Consider the following 17,487-nt stretch of genomic DNA (forward strand, 5'->3'; position numbering starts at 1 on the left):
ATTGACCTTAAGATGGGCTACAGTTTGGAGTGAGGTTCCAAGGAACAAGGGATTTACTTTTGTCATTTCTAGGGCTGAGGCAGCACAGCCACTGGGCCTCTACCCCTGCCTTGAACTAAAATAGCTCCAGTTTTCCATTATCTTTGGAAGTTTCCATTTGAAAAGGGAGTTCAGAGATAAAAGTTGAATCCCTCAATGCCCACCTAGGATAAAGCTGTGAATTTTGACCAACCTGTATATTTCTCCCAGATGGTTCCTTTGTCACTGTCCCTTACTTTAGGGTCTTGAGTAGTATATTACAGTGGCATATATTTCTCTGGGGTGCATAGGCTATGCTGAGACATACACTGTTTCTGATTCAGCCAGTAATCCTGAGTCAGGATGGCATTAGTGTGTGGCTAGTCCCATTACTCCAGATTCCTCTAGCACTTTGCTCATGTCCATTATCAAATCCTTCATCTAGACTTTACTGGCCAATACAGTGTCCACTAGGCACATGTGCCTATTTAAAGTTAAAAATACATTGTAGTTCTAGTTAATTTCATATGCTTGTTGGCACATATGATTAGGTATTACCAAATGGCACAGCACTGATTATAGAATATTTCCAGCACAGAAAGTTCTAGACCACTGATAACACAACAGGTGCCTCTAGGAGACTGCTCTATTCAGGCATCAACACATTCATTATGTGCCCTCAGAACCTGTTACATTTTAAGTGATAGTTTAAGCAACTAATAAAGCCATATTTCAGAAATCTGCTTATAGTGACCTGATATTATTTCCAAGTTGGAGATTGATGTAAACTGTAATACCACACTCAGGCAGGGTAGGTCTTGCCATTGCCAAGAAGGAAAGTCCACTATCTCTCCTATGTTGTAATTATGCGTGAAATAGAGAGGAACCTTCATTTCTGTTTGCCTCCCCCTTTCCAAGCTTGAACATTCCTTGACCTTGCGCACAATTCTGGCCTTTGCTCATTTCTTCCCCTTAGCCAACCCAGATTGCAATCAAGCATGCACTCACTGTTGTTCACCAGCCATTTGTTAATTTTGGGTCTTGCTAATGTCATTCAAAATCTCCAACTCCAGCACTAGTCGGATAGCTCAGTTGATAAGAGCATCATCTGAAACACCAAGTTTGCAGTTCCATCCCTGGGAAGGGCACACCGAAGAAGCAACCAGTGAATGTAGAGAGGTGGGACAACAAATCAATGTTTCTTTCTCCCTCAAATCAATTTTTAAAATGTCAAAATCCATTTAGGAACTAGCTCAAAGGCCACTTCCACAATGCCTTCCCTTACTCCCTCCCCTGAGCTCCTGTGGCCCTCTGTGTGAGGCACTTTACCTTTTGGTATTATCTTGGTGGTGTCATCTGGACTGGTCTTGACTCCCATACCAAATGGGCTTCTTGAAGTGGATGTGACAGTTGTAAAATGTCAGTAAAGTCTCTTAACATTCCTCAGATCTAGAGGTGACTGGATAATATGACAAAAGTAATGCTATGTGACTTCCAAGGCTAGGTCATAAAAGGCAATGCAGTTTGCAGCTGGCTTATTGGAACACACAAGCTCTGGTAGTCCTCTAGCCACCATGTAAGAAAGCTCTGCCACCCTGAGGCTGTGAAGAAGCTTAAACCAGCCCACATGGAGAGACCCTGAAACCACAAGCAGAGAGAGATGCTTGGCCAGTTCCTAGTATCCCAGCTCTAGGCACTGACTAAGTACATCAGACACTGCATCAGGATTGCCAAGTAGAGTCTTTCCAAATTTCTGACCCATAGAAACCATGAGAGAAAACAATTACTGTTTAAGCCTCAAATTTTGAGGTAGTTTGTGACAAGGATTGCTTCTAAAACCTCCATTACCCACATGGGGCTACATAAAAAGGAGGGAGTTGGTCCCAGGGACTCTGAGTGCTCAGCACTTAGTTTCAAACCTGTTTCCTGGACCCACTTTGCTTTTTTATGTCAAATTTTAAATGTTAACATAGTACTGGAATTCATAGAACAATCTGGCAAGAAAATAAATAAAAGGAATCTAAATTGGAAAGGAATAACTAAAACTGTCACTACTTGCAAATGACATGATATGTACAGAAAACCCTAAAGGCTCCACCAAAAAAGTTAGAATAAATGAATTCAGTAAAGTTGCAGGTACAAAATCAATATACAGAACTGTGTTTCCATTAATAATGAACTACCAGAGAAGAAAACAATCCCATTTACAAATGCATTAAAAAGAATAAAATACCTAGGAATAAATTTAATCAAGGTGGTAAAAGACCTATACATCGAAAACTATCAAGTTGGTGAAAGAAGCTGAAGACAAATAAATGGCAAAATATTCTGTGCTCATGGACTGAAGGAATTAATGTTAAAGTGTCCACACTACTCAAAGCATTCTTTCAGATTCAATGAAATTCCTATCAAAATTCCACTGGCATTTTTTTCCACAGATATAGAACAATTCTAAAATTTACATGGAACCACCAAAGATCCTGAATAGCCAAAGTGGTCTTGAGAAAGAAGAAAGCTGGAGACATCACGCTTCCTGATTTCCGACTATATTACAAAGCCATTGTAATCAAAACAGTATGGTACTGGCATAAAAATAGACACATTAATGGAACAGAATAGAAAGCCCAGAAATAAACCTACACATATATGGTCAAATAATTTACAACAAAGGAGCCAAGAGTATACAATCAAGAAAACTGGAGAGCCTTATACAAAAGAATGAAACGACCATGATCTTAAACTATACACCACAAAAATTAACTCAAAATGGATTAATGACTTGAATGTAAGACTTGAAACCACAGAACTAGAAAGCAGGCAGTAGTAAGCTCCTTGACATCTGTCTCAGTGATGACTTTTTGGATTTGACCCAAAATCAAAGACCACAAAAGCAAAACTAAACACGGGGGAACTACAATCCAAACTTAAAAGCTTCCACATGGCAAAGGAAACCATCAAGAAGATAAAAGGGCATCCTACTGAATGGGAGAAAATATCTGCAAATCATATCTGATAAGAGTTAATATCCAAATTTAGGTATAAAGAACTCATACAATTCAATAGCAAAAAAAAAACAAACCCAATATGATTAAAAAATGGACAGAGAATCTGAATAAATATTTTTCCAAAGGAGACATACAGATGGCCAACAGGTACATAAAAAGATGCTCAATGTCACTAATCAGGGAAATGCAAAATCAAAACCTCACACCTGTTAGAAGAGCTGTTATCAAAAAGACAAGAAACAAGAGTGTTAGCAAGGATGTGGAGCAAAGAACCCCATGCACTGTTGGTGAGAATGTAAAGTGGTGCAGCCACTGTGGAAAACAGTACAGAGTTGCCTCAAAAAATTAAAAACAGCAATCGTAAGACCCAGCAGTTCTGCTTCTGAGTATTTGAAGAAAACAAAAACCCTTAAAAGATACATGCACCCTGTGTTTGCCTCATTATTTACAATAGCCAAGATATGGAAACAATCTAAGTGTCCATCAACAGATGAACAGAGAAAGAAATTTGGGTGGGTGGGTGGGTGGGTGGTGGTGGTGGTGTGTGTGTGTAATGGATTATTCATCCATAAAAATGCAATCTTGCCATTTGCAACAACATCGATGGACCTTCAGGGTATTATGCTAAGTGAAATAAATTAGAGAAAGACAGGTACTGTCTGATCTCACCTGTGGAACCTTAAAACACACACACACACACACAATAAACCAAGCTCATATATACAGAAAATGGATTGATGGTTGCCAGAAGGGGGACAGTGGATGGTAGTGAAATGGGTGAAGAGAGCCAAAAGGGACAAATTTCCAGTTATAAAATAAGTAATTCATGGGATGTAATATATAGCATGATTATCACGTATTTGAACGTTGCTGAGAGTAGATCTTAGAAGTTCTTGTCACAAGAAAAAATTCTGTAAAATATTACATAATTCTTTATATTATCAAAGGGTTTTTTTGTTTGTTAAATCAATATTAGATGCCTTAAAGAAGTTACATGACCTTCAAAAAGTAAGCAATGCAACAATATAAATCTCTTCTGGGAAGGGAAATGCTTTTAACTAGTGAGTTAATTTAAGAACAAAACAAAAGTGCTAGGATCCCCGCAAGGAAATATATTTATTTTTTCTTTAGAATTTGGCTCAGTAACAAAAATATTTACATTAAAATAAGTTAAGATTGATTATTAACCATATGTAATAATTATGTTGGAATATATTAGTCTTCCTATGAACTTAATAAAAAGTAAGATTTGGTTTTAGGTTCAGTACCATCATCCTTCATATATTTGGGTAGCAATGCAGTTGTCTGGTGTACAGAGTGGTTACAGATTTCACCAAGTAACAACTGATGCCCCTTCACAGTATACCATCTTGCCTCAGACACTGATGGCCGAGCAGACTAACTTCCCTCCCAGGAACCACCAGGAATGTTTCAACAAGAACCAGAACCTGGAGATTATTTCAGGGCTGGTAGAGTTCTAAGAATCAGCCAACCTATCCTTTTATATTAACGCATCAGGAAGGAAGTACAAATGTAATATTGATTCCTTCACTTTATTTTATATACTAATACTGAAACTATATTGTAGAAACCATGAGGTTCTCTTAATCTGAAAAACATAATGCATATGTTTTTTTAGATTATCTAAAAAAGTATCCATAAAACCTATCACTAGTCTAAATCCTATACTGGCAAAATGTACACAGCATTGAATATTTGATTAAATTAGCTTCTTACAGATAGTGGATAAACCAAGTCATTACTAATGAGATATTCTTATTAAATAAAGCTTTTGATAGTCTGCAGTAAAGAGTACATTCACATTTTGAAAATTTTTGATATGAGAGGTTGTGTGGCTTAGCAGAAAAAGCAGAGGGATCTGGGATCAAACCCTGTCTCAGATCCACTAAAGACATAGCTTTAGGTATGTTTAAACACTAAGACAGTTGGAAGGTCTATAAACTGAGAACTAAAACACCTATGTCACAGGTTGTGAAAATTTAGAATAATGTATTAAGGTGGACCTAATTCAGAGCCTGGCACACAGTAGGCACTTAATAAATGGTGGCTGTTAGTTTTTCTTCCAGGTTGCAATTGACAGCAAGAACCTTGGCCTTTGTATCTTGACAGCAGCGAAAGCATGGAATCTTAGCCAGAAACCACGTTCACAGATGTGGGCTCTAGGTCTGACACACAGTTTATCTTAATAGACACTCCAGGGCCATATTCAATGTAGTATGAAAAGTTACTGAAGGGAGAGGTGTCTACTTATCAGCAAAAATCCTTTGGGACAGTTAATCTCCTTTCAGAGGCTGTAAATCCTAGTGGCTTCTCAGCTGTCCTTAAGAAGATAAGCCCAAGGTCACTAAGGCCACTGTAATTCAGATCCCTGGTCTAAAGTTTCTCAAGGTTCTATGAGAATAGTAACAAGTAACTTTGCAGGGCAGGGTGGGGGGTGACAGTTGTGTCCAATGTCATGATTGTGGTAATTGTTTCATAGGTGCATATATAGAAGTTTTTCAAACTGGGCACTTTAAAAAGTTCACTTAAGCGTTTCATGGTGAGATTTCCTTCTGTTTCCTGACTAGATCCCTTTTTGCCATCTTAAGTATAGGGTCAGGAGGAAGGATTAATCCAAACTCCAGTATCAAGGTCACATTCCCAAGCAAGGCCTGCAGGTCTGAGCGGCACATCTAGCAGGCAGAGGCCAAAGGCTATTGCAGCTCCTTTTGGCACAGAAAACTGAGTGGTATTTGTAGGGTTTGAGCTGAAATGACCCAAGAAAGAGCAGCGTCTACAAAAATGGGGGTTGGGAAAGGTGACTTTGGAAGAGGAGTCTAAAAGCACAGACTTCTCTGCCAAAGTCACCTGCTAAATATCAAATTTAAATAATCAAATTTGCTTTTTAAGAAATACACATCTAAAAGATGACCTGATTCTGTTAAGGAGCTCTTGCGTTTCGGTCCATGTCCACTATTGGGAAGCCTAGTAGATCCTGCGGGTTGTGTAGTCCAGGACCATGCTGGCGGCACCGAGCAGGGCAGGATCCACCAGATCTGAAACCACCACGTCCACGTCCTGAACCGAGGGCAAGGCTTGCTGGCGGATGACGTCTTTGACAGTGTGGATGTAGTGACTGGCTAGGATTCCAGAGAGGATCACAAGGGAAGGATTCACAGTGTGGAGGATGTTCACAACCCCAAGACCCAAAGCTGTTCCAGCTACAGGAAAACAACAAAGAAGTTTCAGGAAGGGAACCAAATCAAAAGTGCCTAAGGGGAAGGTGGAAAAGAGCCAGCAGCCAGGAACATTCACACCTTATAACCAGAAGCAGTACTTTTAAAGCTGTTCATGATTTATTCCCAATAGAAGAAAATGATCATGGGATACTTTGAAAAGAAAAAAGCTGGGTATAAAACTGCATATACTGTACTATATGACCTCAACTATTAAAAAAAAATGACCCTGGCTGGTTTGGCTCAGTGGATTGAGCGTCGGCCTGCGAGCTAAGTGTCGCTGGTTCGATCTTCCAGTCAGGGCACATCAGAGAAGGAAAACTCTGACTCCAAAAAACCTCCGCTGCCTTGCGGCATACCTCTTCAGGGGAAAGGCTAAGGGAGTAAACCCCGACAGAAAATCTGGAGCCGGAGTCCCTAAGGCGGTTCGACGTTGTAGTCAACACCGGCAACTCCTGCGGCGCACCTGAAGCCAAGCTGTATTGACTCCGTCTTTCCCTTGGACCCTTCAGCTGCGAAGAGAGGGGAGGTCTGCTGCATGGGCAACAGCAGACCCTCCATATCACCCTGCCCAGGCTCTGTAGCTTCAGCTTCACTGGAGAGGACACTCCAGCGTCATCGCAAGATGTCGATTCGACACGGGAGGAGACAGATACCGTGTCACTCCCGAGTCGGACTGCACAGCCATTCTCGGTGGTGCAGATAGACTCTTGAGAAGCTACACCATCGTCTCTCGAGACGGATGGCTGCCGACGACGACGATTAAAAAAATAGAAATACTGGAAGGAAATGTTAGTAGTTGATACCTCTGAGAAGTAAAACTCTTTGACACATCCTTCCTCTCATATTTCTCTAAATGTCCTATAAAATAAACAGGTCATTTTATCATAGTTGTAAAACTAAACAACAACAACAACAAAAAAAAACTTTAAAAGGCAATGCTGCCAAATACCTTGAAGGCAATTCCCTTTTTTTCTCTCAGTAGGCAGGAAACATACCTCTGAATAAACCCTCCAAAGTGCCAGTCCTGAGGGAAGCTGGGCATCTGAGGAAGCCCTGGGTGGTCTGAGGGCCTGTCCCCCTGTGGTAGAGCTGCCAGGAGCTGACACTCACCTGTTCTCAAGATGCTCTGGGCCTTCACATTGCCAAGTTTCGCAGCTTGGATAAGATGGAGTGCACCCACAGCTTCATCTTTTGGTACTGACATCCCTTCCACCAAGAGCAGGTCTTCTGTTTGAGCAGAGGTAAGAAGGAGAAGCAGTAGTTAATGAGCTGTGGCAGCCCTGTGGGGAGGCCAAGTTTACAATTATGCCAGGGGGCAGCGAGCCCCCAAGTAGGAAGACAATATTTTCTTTTCACATTTGCAAAGCTCATCATTCATAAACATCCATATACATTGCCCTAACTGGAAAATCCTCAGTTCTGACCAGAACCTCCTGCTCACCCCTCTAGCTCCCGCACTTCTCACTTTCACGTGAAGCAGTGTCCTTGAAGTGTTGCCCTCGCCTAAACTATCAGACTCCTCTGTGTTCATCTCCTTCCCTATCCAGCCCAAATGCAACGTGGCCTTACTTGCCAATGCCGCACACCCTGTGGCAGGAATGCACAGCGCCTAAGGAACAGACACACCTGGTTCAGCTGCCAGTTGTCATTACAAGCTGCACAAAACCCGCCCATGTCCCATCACCTCCACGTTTCTCTTCTCTGGGAGACTGGGTAATAATATAATAAAATGTACCCTAGCAGGATTATTTTAGGGACTAAGTGACATAATGGACCATAAAGTACTTAGTTAAGTGTGGGCCAAAGTAAATGCTAAATACAGTAGTCCCTCTCTATATCGTGGTTCACTTATCGCGGCCTCACTGTCGCAGGACTTTAAAAAATATATTTAATTATTTATTGTGGATTTTTCGCTATATCGTGGGATTTTGCGGTGCTGTATACGTATGTTGTTAAAGTTACGTAGGTTTAAGTGTAGAATATGTTTAAGAACATAAGTAGTGTTTATAAAAGTGTGGAAAAGGTTAATGAGGGAGTGGGAAAGGTTAATAAGGGACTGGAAACGGTTTATAAGTATGTGGGAAGGGTTTATAAAGCCTTAAAATATATATAAATACTAAAATGGAAGGTTCCTACTTTGTGGATTTTCACCTATTGCGGGGTGGTGGTGATCTAGAATGTAATACCCGCGATAAGTGAGGGAATACTGTAATAAGTAGGGATTTGTTATCTGTAGTCCTTGCCTTTCTGCCCCTCCCTGTACCAGTCATCAGCCCAGACTGATCTGCCTCCTTCTCAGTCTTAGCTTCCATTCCCACTGTCTCCTTTCCATCAGTACATGCTGACAGAGTCCACTTCTTCCCTCAGTGTGGTTAGGATTCGGCCCCCACTGTCTGACTGAACTTTAAGATAGGCATTTTCCCCTAAAGGGAAAAGTTGATTCTTGGGGGCAAAAAAAAAAAGTTTTTATATAGACAGTACGTAAACAGAAAACATCAGTGGTATTAGTTTCACAAGGTGAGATAATTAGAAAAAAAACACCTAAACAGGCTCATTGTGGGGAGTGATGATAAAATCAAGTGTGAAAAACACTTTTCAGGGCTTCAAATAATGTCTTCATGGCCAAAGCCAGCGAACGCTTCTGATTTTCTCTTACTTATACGCAGCATTTGACACTACCTACTACACCCTCCCTGAAACACTCTTCCCTTTTCGGCTTCTGTGACTTGACCCTTCCCTGGTTTTCCTCCCATCCTCAAATGCCGTTTTGCAGGATTCCATTCTTGACTCTTGCCTCATTCCAAATCTCTTTCAGAGCTTTAACTACCACTTCAATGCTGATTCCCAGATCCCTCCCTCCCTCGAGCCTAGTCATCCTGAGCATCACACCCCTGGAGCCAGCTGCCTCCTATGCATTTCCACCTGCATATGGCTGTCCCTCTGCCATCAAAACCTGTTCCTCATCTTACATTCCCAACCCTAACTTGTCGAACCAGAAAATTGGAAGCCACTATAGAACTGTCCCATTTAAAGGCACCCTCCATTCAACTACCATTTTCTTCCCAGAAAACAAAAAGTTACAGTTCAGTGAAGAATCTAAAATTCAGATCTGACTGTATCTTTCCCCTAAAATTTTTCTTTTTAAAAATTTATTTTTAGAAAGGGGGGAAAGGAGGGAGGCAGAGAGGGAGAGAAACATTGATGTGCAAGAGAAACATTGCTCAGTTGCCTCTTGCATGCCCCCAAGCTGGCCCACAACCCAGGCATGTGCCCTGACTGGGAACTGAACCAGCGACCCTTTGGTTCGCAAGCTGGTACTCCATCCATTGAGCCACATCAGCCTGGGACCCCTAAAATTTTTCAGTGGTTTCTCCATTACTGCTGATTCTGTCTTACCTCTTACATTATACTCTGCCCTTCATGCATTGACACCACTCTTTCCCAAGCTTGGACATGTTCCTTTGCTCATCCAAACTTGCCTCATTAGTTCTGTTTACCCTCTGACCCTTGACCTCTGAGAACAGTACCCTAATTCTCCTTTCACTGTATGGAGAGAGTGGGAGGGAACACTGGCGTCCTTATAAGCATTTCTTGGCCATCATCACTACACTGGAGACATTATGTCATGATATTAAATGACTCCCTTGTGCTTTAGACTGAAACCATCCTGACTTTGATAACATCCAGAAACAGCTTTAATTCAAATAGAGCTTTTAGAGTTCAAGAAGTGTAATATGTTCCTCCAATTAATTCATTAAAATGTGCATTAAGTACCTATCCTGTGCTAGGGGATGGGAAAACAAAAATGAAAGAAATCTTCCCCACTATCCCGGAGCCTCTGTCCATTTCCATCACTGGAGAGGAAGAATGTTAATATAGGTCAGGACCAAGGAGACTGGAGCTTCAGTATGAGAGCCTCCTTTTCTTCTAGTCAGAGAAAAGGTTAAAAGTTCTGGCTTCACTGTTCCGCTCTCCAGAATATCTGCTTTGAAATACTTTTCTACCATTTGGCTATTTAGTTCCTCAGGAGAAAGAAACCAACCATCATGTAGCTTTTTTGCTTCCTTCTGCAAGGCCATTCCAGAAGCATACGCTTCAATACAGCCATGGCTTCCACAGGAACAATCAGGCCCATCTAGAGACACAATGAGATGGCCAAGTTCTGCCGCACAGAAGGAGCTTCCGTGGATCAATTCATGCTGATGGATGATTCCTCCACCAATTCCTATAGTGAGAAACAGCAATCGTTGAGGTGGCTCTTCATTTGAAACAGAAAACTGATATGGCAATGCCTCATCTGTTAAGAGAAGCCTTAGAACATGAGGTCCTATATAATGCTTAATTCCTAGATAGCTGAAACTTACTAAGTACCAAAACTTTATTTGGAATCATTTTGGACGGAAATAATTTTAGCAGATCCTCTGATACCCTGTGTTGTGTCTGCTTGGCTCGGCGTGATTTCAACCACAGCTGTAGAGAACAGGCCTGTGCAAGCCCAGCCTCACCTTATGCTGACTGTACCACCTCAAGTCCACACTGCCCACTGCTCTCACCAAGGCTTTCTCCAACACCAGAGAGCTTAGTCAGCCATGTAAACACAGTGCCCAGATGCAACCCTCAACCAAGGCAAGACAGGAGCCAGCAGATCCAAGTGGACAATACTGGATGGTATTCTGCAGGCTTTTGGGGAGGTTTTGGTAGATTTCAGGCCCCACTGCCCTCAAGGCAACTTTGATAATGTATCCTCTAATGGCTCTTCTCCTCTGTCCCACTCTGCCGACTCCCTCACTCCTGCCCACTCCCTCACTCCTGCCCACTCCCTCACTCCTGCCTCTCAGGGTCACTGCCCAAATAAAATGCCTACACCTAAATTCCTGTCTTAGGCCCTGCTCTGGGGAAGACAATTTTTCTAAGGTATCAGATACCTCCTGCTTTCTTAAACAGTATGAAATAAGATTTTGCCTCTTCTTAATACCATCATGCCTAAAAATCTATGCTTCAGTAATTATGAATATCAATGGCTGTCTTGTTACAGAGTTCTAGAGTCATTAAGGAGTAAAGGGCATCTTGCCTTAGCAGACTCTGCTTTTTAGTTTTCCTACTGCCTATTACTTCTTGTGGTATCTACTCCTCCACCCCCGCCCCTCTCATTGGCAGCTCATTAACTGCTCTGCGGCAGGAAATGACAGCCAAGCTTGCTAAAACTGTGTCCCACACACAGAGAAGAAGTATATGAGCTTAGCGGGGAGGTAGTACAATGTAGAATTTAAGAACACATGAGTTTTGAAGTTCGGCATATCTAGGATCAAATGCTGGCTTGGCCATGTATGAGCAGAGGCTGTTTCCTCATTTAAAAAACAAACTGGGACGGCAGCAAAAATGGCAGAGGAGGAGACTCCAAAAGTCCATCCCTCCACTAAAGCAATAAGTAAACTGGCAAAAAAATATCAGAATCAACTTTTTTGGAACTCTGAAAACTAACCAAACAGTTTGCAACAACCAGGGGGAATGCTTAACTCAAAAGAAAAACAACTGAAAATTAGTAAGAGCTTTCTGGCATTTTCTGGTCCCATCATCACCTTCTCCTCCCCACAAACTGGCAGTGGCCTTGAACAGCAGTGCACATTCCTAGTCCAGGTGGCATCACTAGGGGGAGCTAAACTAACCTTATTCTCAAAGAATTGTGGTGGTCTGTTTAGACCAGCTCAAAGGGCTTGGCTTTATCTCACCTACCTCAGAACTCTCCCAGGGTTCAGGGGGCTGCCCAAGGTGTACTTGTACTTGTCAAAAACACTGAAGGCAGAATATATTAATTAGTCTGCTCCTTAGGGAAATGGGTAACAGTGGGGGCAAACGATATACTAACCAAAAAGACTGGCAGGAAAAGCTGGGGAACGAGAAGCTTTTAGAAGGCCACTTACATGCTCAGAAAGGACCTGAGCAGACCCTCAGCTCTCTCGTGCGGCTCGCCTTCAGGCTAAAGCCCAGCTGTAAACTGCCCGTCAGAGGGTTAAAGGTGTGCCCCAATGCACACTCTAGCTCCAGAAGCAGCCTTCTCTCCTTTACCTGTGCCTGTGATAAGTGTCACAAAGTTCTCCAGGCCCTTTCCTTGGCCAAATTTCCTTTCCGCCATGGCGGCACAGTTGCCATCATTGTCTACCCACACGGGCAGATGCAAAGTGTCAGACAGGGGAGTCCTGAGGTCCACAGAGTTCCATTCTTGAATCAGTTTGGTTGAATGCAGCACAACTCCTTCCCGAGGATTTACACGGCCACCTGTGGAAACACCTGAGCTCCACCACAAACACAAGGGAAATAATTCTAATTAGCAATCTTAGAAAAGTATGCCAGCTTTGGAGTCTTGGAGCACATGTTAATTCAGCCTACATATCCTAAGACAAACATTACCAAGGACTGCAAGAAAATGACAAGCAGTTTTGAACTAAATCTGTAGCTCCCATCTATACAGTCCTATCGATGCTTGCCGCTGTCCTGGGAAGACCTCTTGCTCGGGGCCCACAGATAGCACCTGGAGTCATCCATATACAGGGCGGTGCGGTGTTCAGTCCTGCAGTGGAACTCAGTACATTTTGTGCATAAAAATGAACATTTCTTGGATATGTACTTCATAATCTTACCTACTCCCAAAATTCTGCAGTTCAGTTTTACAGCTTCTGCTGCAGCTTCTACACACATCTGTAGGATTAAATTAATCCTCTCTTCATAAGTTTTAGGATTGAACTGAGTATACTTCTTAACTATTTCACCCTAAAAGAGAAAGAAACAACACCATGTGTTTCACTGGTCTTAGCTAAGGAGCACACACAGTGAGTCTTTGGGCCTTTTTCATGGTAAGTCACACACTGCCATAGGCTGGTACTACAGATTTAGATGACTGCTTCAGAAGGGAGTCACCGCCTGGCTCGGGCCAGCCCTAGGATTCACCCACGCCATTTCCTGAGAAGCCCTTCTGGCATAGGGCTATCGGAGCAATGACAACTCCAGGGCCAACCAGATAGGCCCCTCTCTTAAGCATAAGGTCAATGTTGGCTAATCTGAGTCTTAAAGGTCATATTTTACTCTTGCAGGTTGACAGATTTTCCCTGGTTAAATACTGAGGCAACTAAGTAAATATCCTAAGTACTTAAGCTTTAATCATCTCCCATAACTGAAGCCAATAATTGTATGATACCATGATGCTTAAATTACTGTATCTTGTGTTAAATTTTAATACCAATCAGGAATAGTCCCTCCTAATTATTTTTTTTCAAAGAATTTATTTTTTATTATTTAGTTTTAGAGAGGGGAAGGGAGGGAGAGAAACATCAATGTGATACATCAACCAGTTGCCTCTTGCACACCCCCAGCTGGGGACCTGGCCCACAACCCAAGCATGTGCCCTGACTGGGAATTGAACCAGCGACCTTTAGGTTCACAGGCTGGCGCTCAATCCACTGAGCCACACCAGCCAGGACTAATTATTCTTTTAAAAATTTTTCTATGTTCTTTTCACTTGGGCATTATTTTAAGTAAATTTCACAATAATGTTATTAAACTTTTAAAAATTATGTTAAATTTATAATTCAATTTGGAAAGTGCTGACATTTAAAAAACAGCATTCCCATCAGGATATTTTTCAAGCCTTTACATTTTACAGTGAAGTTTTATAATTTTCTTTATATAGGACACATAGTTGTCTGGTTTAGATTATTCCTCGAAGCTTTTGTTGCATTGTTTTGAATAGGATCTCTTCTTGCATTCTTCTGTTATTAATGGAGTTTTATACATTTACGAAGGTTAAAGTTGTCACTAATGACTGCCATTAAAAATAATCCAAAGTTGTGATTCTCAGCCTTCACTTCTTATCTGGGCAGCTTTGAACAAAATATTGGTCCCTGGCCTCCACCCCCAGAGATTCCAATTTAATCAGTCTGGTGTGGGAGCCAGGTATCTGTATATGTTTTCTAAAGCTTCCAGATAATGCTATTGTGCAATCAGGGTTAACAAACACCTAAAGGAAAACTAAAATCTTTGCCTACAATTTTATATAAATAGAAGGTTATTTGTATTTATATATTTATCACATTTAGCCATTTTACTCAACTGTCTTATTAATTCTATAACATTTGTTTATTCACATTGCCTATAACATTTTTTATTTTACCCTGTCCACATACATCCATTTTGTTGTTTGTTCCATGCTTTATACCCTTCATAACTTCCAAAATTACATCCAATAATGTTATAGAAATCGTTCCTTTCCTCTTGATTGTAGTAATAATGCCTCTAGAATTTTTACCATAAGAGGCGTTGGCCACTGATATGGGATATATCTTATGGAGGAAAATATTCTATTAATACTTTGCAAAGTGTATTAATAAAGAAGGTCTTTTGGCTTCTCTTAAAAATATTATATTTTGGTTTGCTTTTCTTTACTGACCTAAATAACTCTGTGTTTAAAATCTTTGCTATTTCTAATGAACTCCTGAAACTATATATTGACAGTATTTCAAACAAAGATTTTTCTTGTTAAAGCATTAGAGAGCATTTTAACATGGGCACTTTGGTGTTTTTATGAAGGCTCTTTCATCTTCTGTCAACACTGCAGTGATGGGTTGGTTAAGGGATTGAAGGCATGCTATACTCAGCCAAAATCATGGTGTCGAGGAGATACACTCCCCCTCACATTCGCGCACACCTCCCCAGGTAGGAAGTAATCAACATACTCCACAATCCATGCTGTTGACCAAGTACAGAATTTCAGGTCTCCTGGGTGGCAAAAGCCCTCTTGAGCCTGGGGGTCTCCCACTGTCAACTCAAGTGTCCTCACTTGGCTTCCCTGAGAATTTTACTTCTTTGAAATGTTAATAATTAGTGAAATAATGAGACAAACATTGTAATGGATCAAAAAAGAATACCGTGGGCAAATGATTACAAGCTTTCATGTGTGTTTCTAGTCCTACCTGCCAACCATACTTTTATAAAATTAATTACTTGTATGAGATAGAAAATTAAGACCTTAGGAGTTCTTTTACCTTCATGCTAACTATTGCAACTCGGAGGTTCGTCCCACCGAGATCAACAGCCAAAGCACTCAGAGTTTCAAGAATATGGTCAATGTCTTGAGAGATATTGTCCTTCACAGGAGGAAAGCAGAATTTCTTTTGTAGTGGCTCTTGAAGATCAATAGATTTGAGAAACTTCAAAATCCTTGGAACAGCATTTCCGTCACCATATATCTTTGAACTGCAATATCCAAAAAGTCAAATTAAATTCTTCTCTCTTACAAGCTAAATGACATTGAGGACATGGTATTAATGGAATCTCAGACCTGAGGTAATAGTTTGTACTTTTTCCTTTTAAAATAACAACATCTTGATCTCTTCAGCACATAGTAAATAAGTAGCTTTTTATCACTCATGCATTGTTTAATTCCATTGTTGACTGAAGTACAACTGTTTCCCAGCCTGAGATACCATTAAATAAGTGCCCGTATTAACAAAGAAAAAACGTCTTTCTTAAGCCAATTTCAGAATGTAACATAGTTTGAGACAATGATTTTTTTTTGTTTTTGTTTTTGTTTTTTAGTTTGTATCTTTACCTTCATGGGGGAAAAGTTATTTTCAGGAAAAAACATTCAAATACAGGAAAATCTCATTAATTGGAAATAGAAAGGAGGACAGTCTAAATTAAAATGCTGAACTAAACTATTTTAAAAGAAAATCAGTTATATTATTTTCTAATACTTACGGAAATTCAAAGTAGGCTAAAGAAGTATTTTATAGCTATGTTAATTGAGACAAATAAAAAATTTATTCTCCTTCAGAACCCTTGGTAGAATAATACGGGTATGTTAGCAAGCTTTGTCCCACCACCAGGGAGCCCTGTTAGGACGGTGAAACAGTGATCACAGCTTGGAAATGGTACCCAAGGCAGCTCCTCTTTTAAAGTGCTTTTAAAAAGAGGGATGTACTCACCAAGGGTACTGTTTACCAAACTGAAGGTGCAGCGCTTGCAATATTTTGTCTTGGGTATCAGCATCCCGGACATGAAGGACATTCTCCCCTAGGTAAATCCAGTGACACAATACAATGATTCAGAAGTGGCAATATCCAAAGAGTAAAGAAATTAGCAATGTGTTATGCTCATAATTATCCCTGAAACCCAGAGGACTTCAAATAAGTCTTCTTCTTTTAGAGAGACATCAATGTTGCTACTGTATACCTTTCAAAGCACTCTCAGCAAGATTTCCATATAGCAAATACTTAAGGGAACTAGGGTCCTTCATTACCAAAGAAAATGAATTAAGTTTTGTATATTTATTGAAAAAGTAAGGTGGATTAATCTATTGGGTTGGCCAAAAAGTCTGTAAGGTTTTTTTTCTGTAAAACAAAAGACATATTTTTCATTTTTACCAGTAACTTAATTGATAATGGATATTTTTAGTATGTCGGCTGTCTCCCACATGGTATAACATTAATTGTTCTCAATTAATGTCTCAATTTGATCACTATCAACTTCAACTGGTCTACCCAACTGTGGAGCATCATCCAGCAAGAAATCTGCACGAAACTTTGCAAACCACTTTTGACACATTCGATCAGTCACAGCACCTTCCCTAGACATTGCACAAATCTTTTTTTGTGTTTCACTTGCATTTTTACCTTTCTTGAAATAATAAAGCACGATATGACAAAAATGTTGCATATTTCCTTCCATCTTCAATACCATCTTCTGGAGACACTCTTTTCTGGGCTTTAATGATACCACACTCCTGGTTTTCTCCAACTTCATTGTTTTCCTTTTCACTCTTCCTTGATGGGCTTTCCCTTCCTCACCAGAACTAAATGTTGACGAGCTCCTACGACTGGTGCTGGGCTCCATTCTTTTCCCTATTTATATGTTCTCCCTGGGTAATTTCATTTGGTCCCTTGGTTTTAAATATCATCTCTAACAGAATGCCATTATTCTCAATATCCTTTCCCTGAACTAGTAACAGAATTTACTAGTTTATATAGCTAAAAGAATATACTCTTCAGCCTCCCTTGCAGCTAGATGTGGCCATGTGACTATGTTCTGATAGGATGTGTAAAGAAATATTTGTACCTTCCATGTTATGCTTTTAAAAGGGAAGGACATCTTCCCCTTCCTCCCTTCCCAATGGCTAAAATGTGAACTTGGCAGCAAGATAGATAGAGACTAAGTCTCTACCATACCAGTAAGAA

The 17,487-nt window shown here is 40.7% G+C and overlaps 1 protein-coding gene across 5 annotated transcripts in view; it reads right to left on the reverse strand.

Annotated features, from left to right (window-relative positions):
- Positions 1 to 1,026: 1,026 nt before the first annotated feature.
- The window catches only part of GNE (glucosamine (UDP-N-acetyl)-2-epimerase/N-acetylmannosamine kinase), a 54,870-nt gene continuing 38,409 nt past the window's right edge, over positions 1,027 to 17,487 (reverse strand). For 3 of the 5 annotated variants that reach the window (XR_016510559.1, XR_016510561.1, XR_016510562.1), the window contains 8 exons: positions 16,240 to 16,327; positions 15,298 to 15,508; positions 12,901 to 13,030; positions 12,329 to 12,550; positions 10,305 to 10,487; positions 7,373 to 7,489; positions 5,956 to 6,244; positions 1,027 to 1,477 (listed from right to left, as the gene is read on the reverse strand). Coding sequence is in view for 1 of the 5 variants with exons in the window: in XM_090274423.1 (XP_090130549.1) it covers positions 6,009 to 6,244; positions 7,373 to 7,489; positions 10,305 to 10,487; positions 12,329 to 12,550; positions 12,901 to 13,030; positions 15,298 to 15,508; positions 16,240 to 16,327 (1,187 nt within the window). In the remaining 4 variants the exon portion in view is untranslated. Of the gene's footprint in view, positions 1,478 to 4,122; positions 6,245 to 7,372; positions 7,490 to 10,304; positions 10,488 to 12,328; positions 12,551 to 12,900; positions 13,031 to 15,297; positions 15,509 to 16,239; positions 16,328 to 17,487 lie in introns of those variants that run through there. The other 2 variants (XR_016510560.1, XM_090274423.1) reach the window with 2 other exon arrangements.

This window comes from Furipterus horrens, unplaced genomic scaffold (assembly GCF_987537825.1).
Source record: "Furipterus horrens unplaced genomic scaffold, mFurHor1.1.pri manual_scaffold_4, whole genome shotgun sequence".
NCBI classification, from domain to species: Eukaryota; Metazoa; Chordata; class Mammalia; order Chiroptera; family Furipteridae; genus Furipterus; species Furipterus horrens.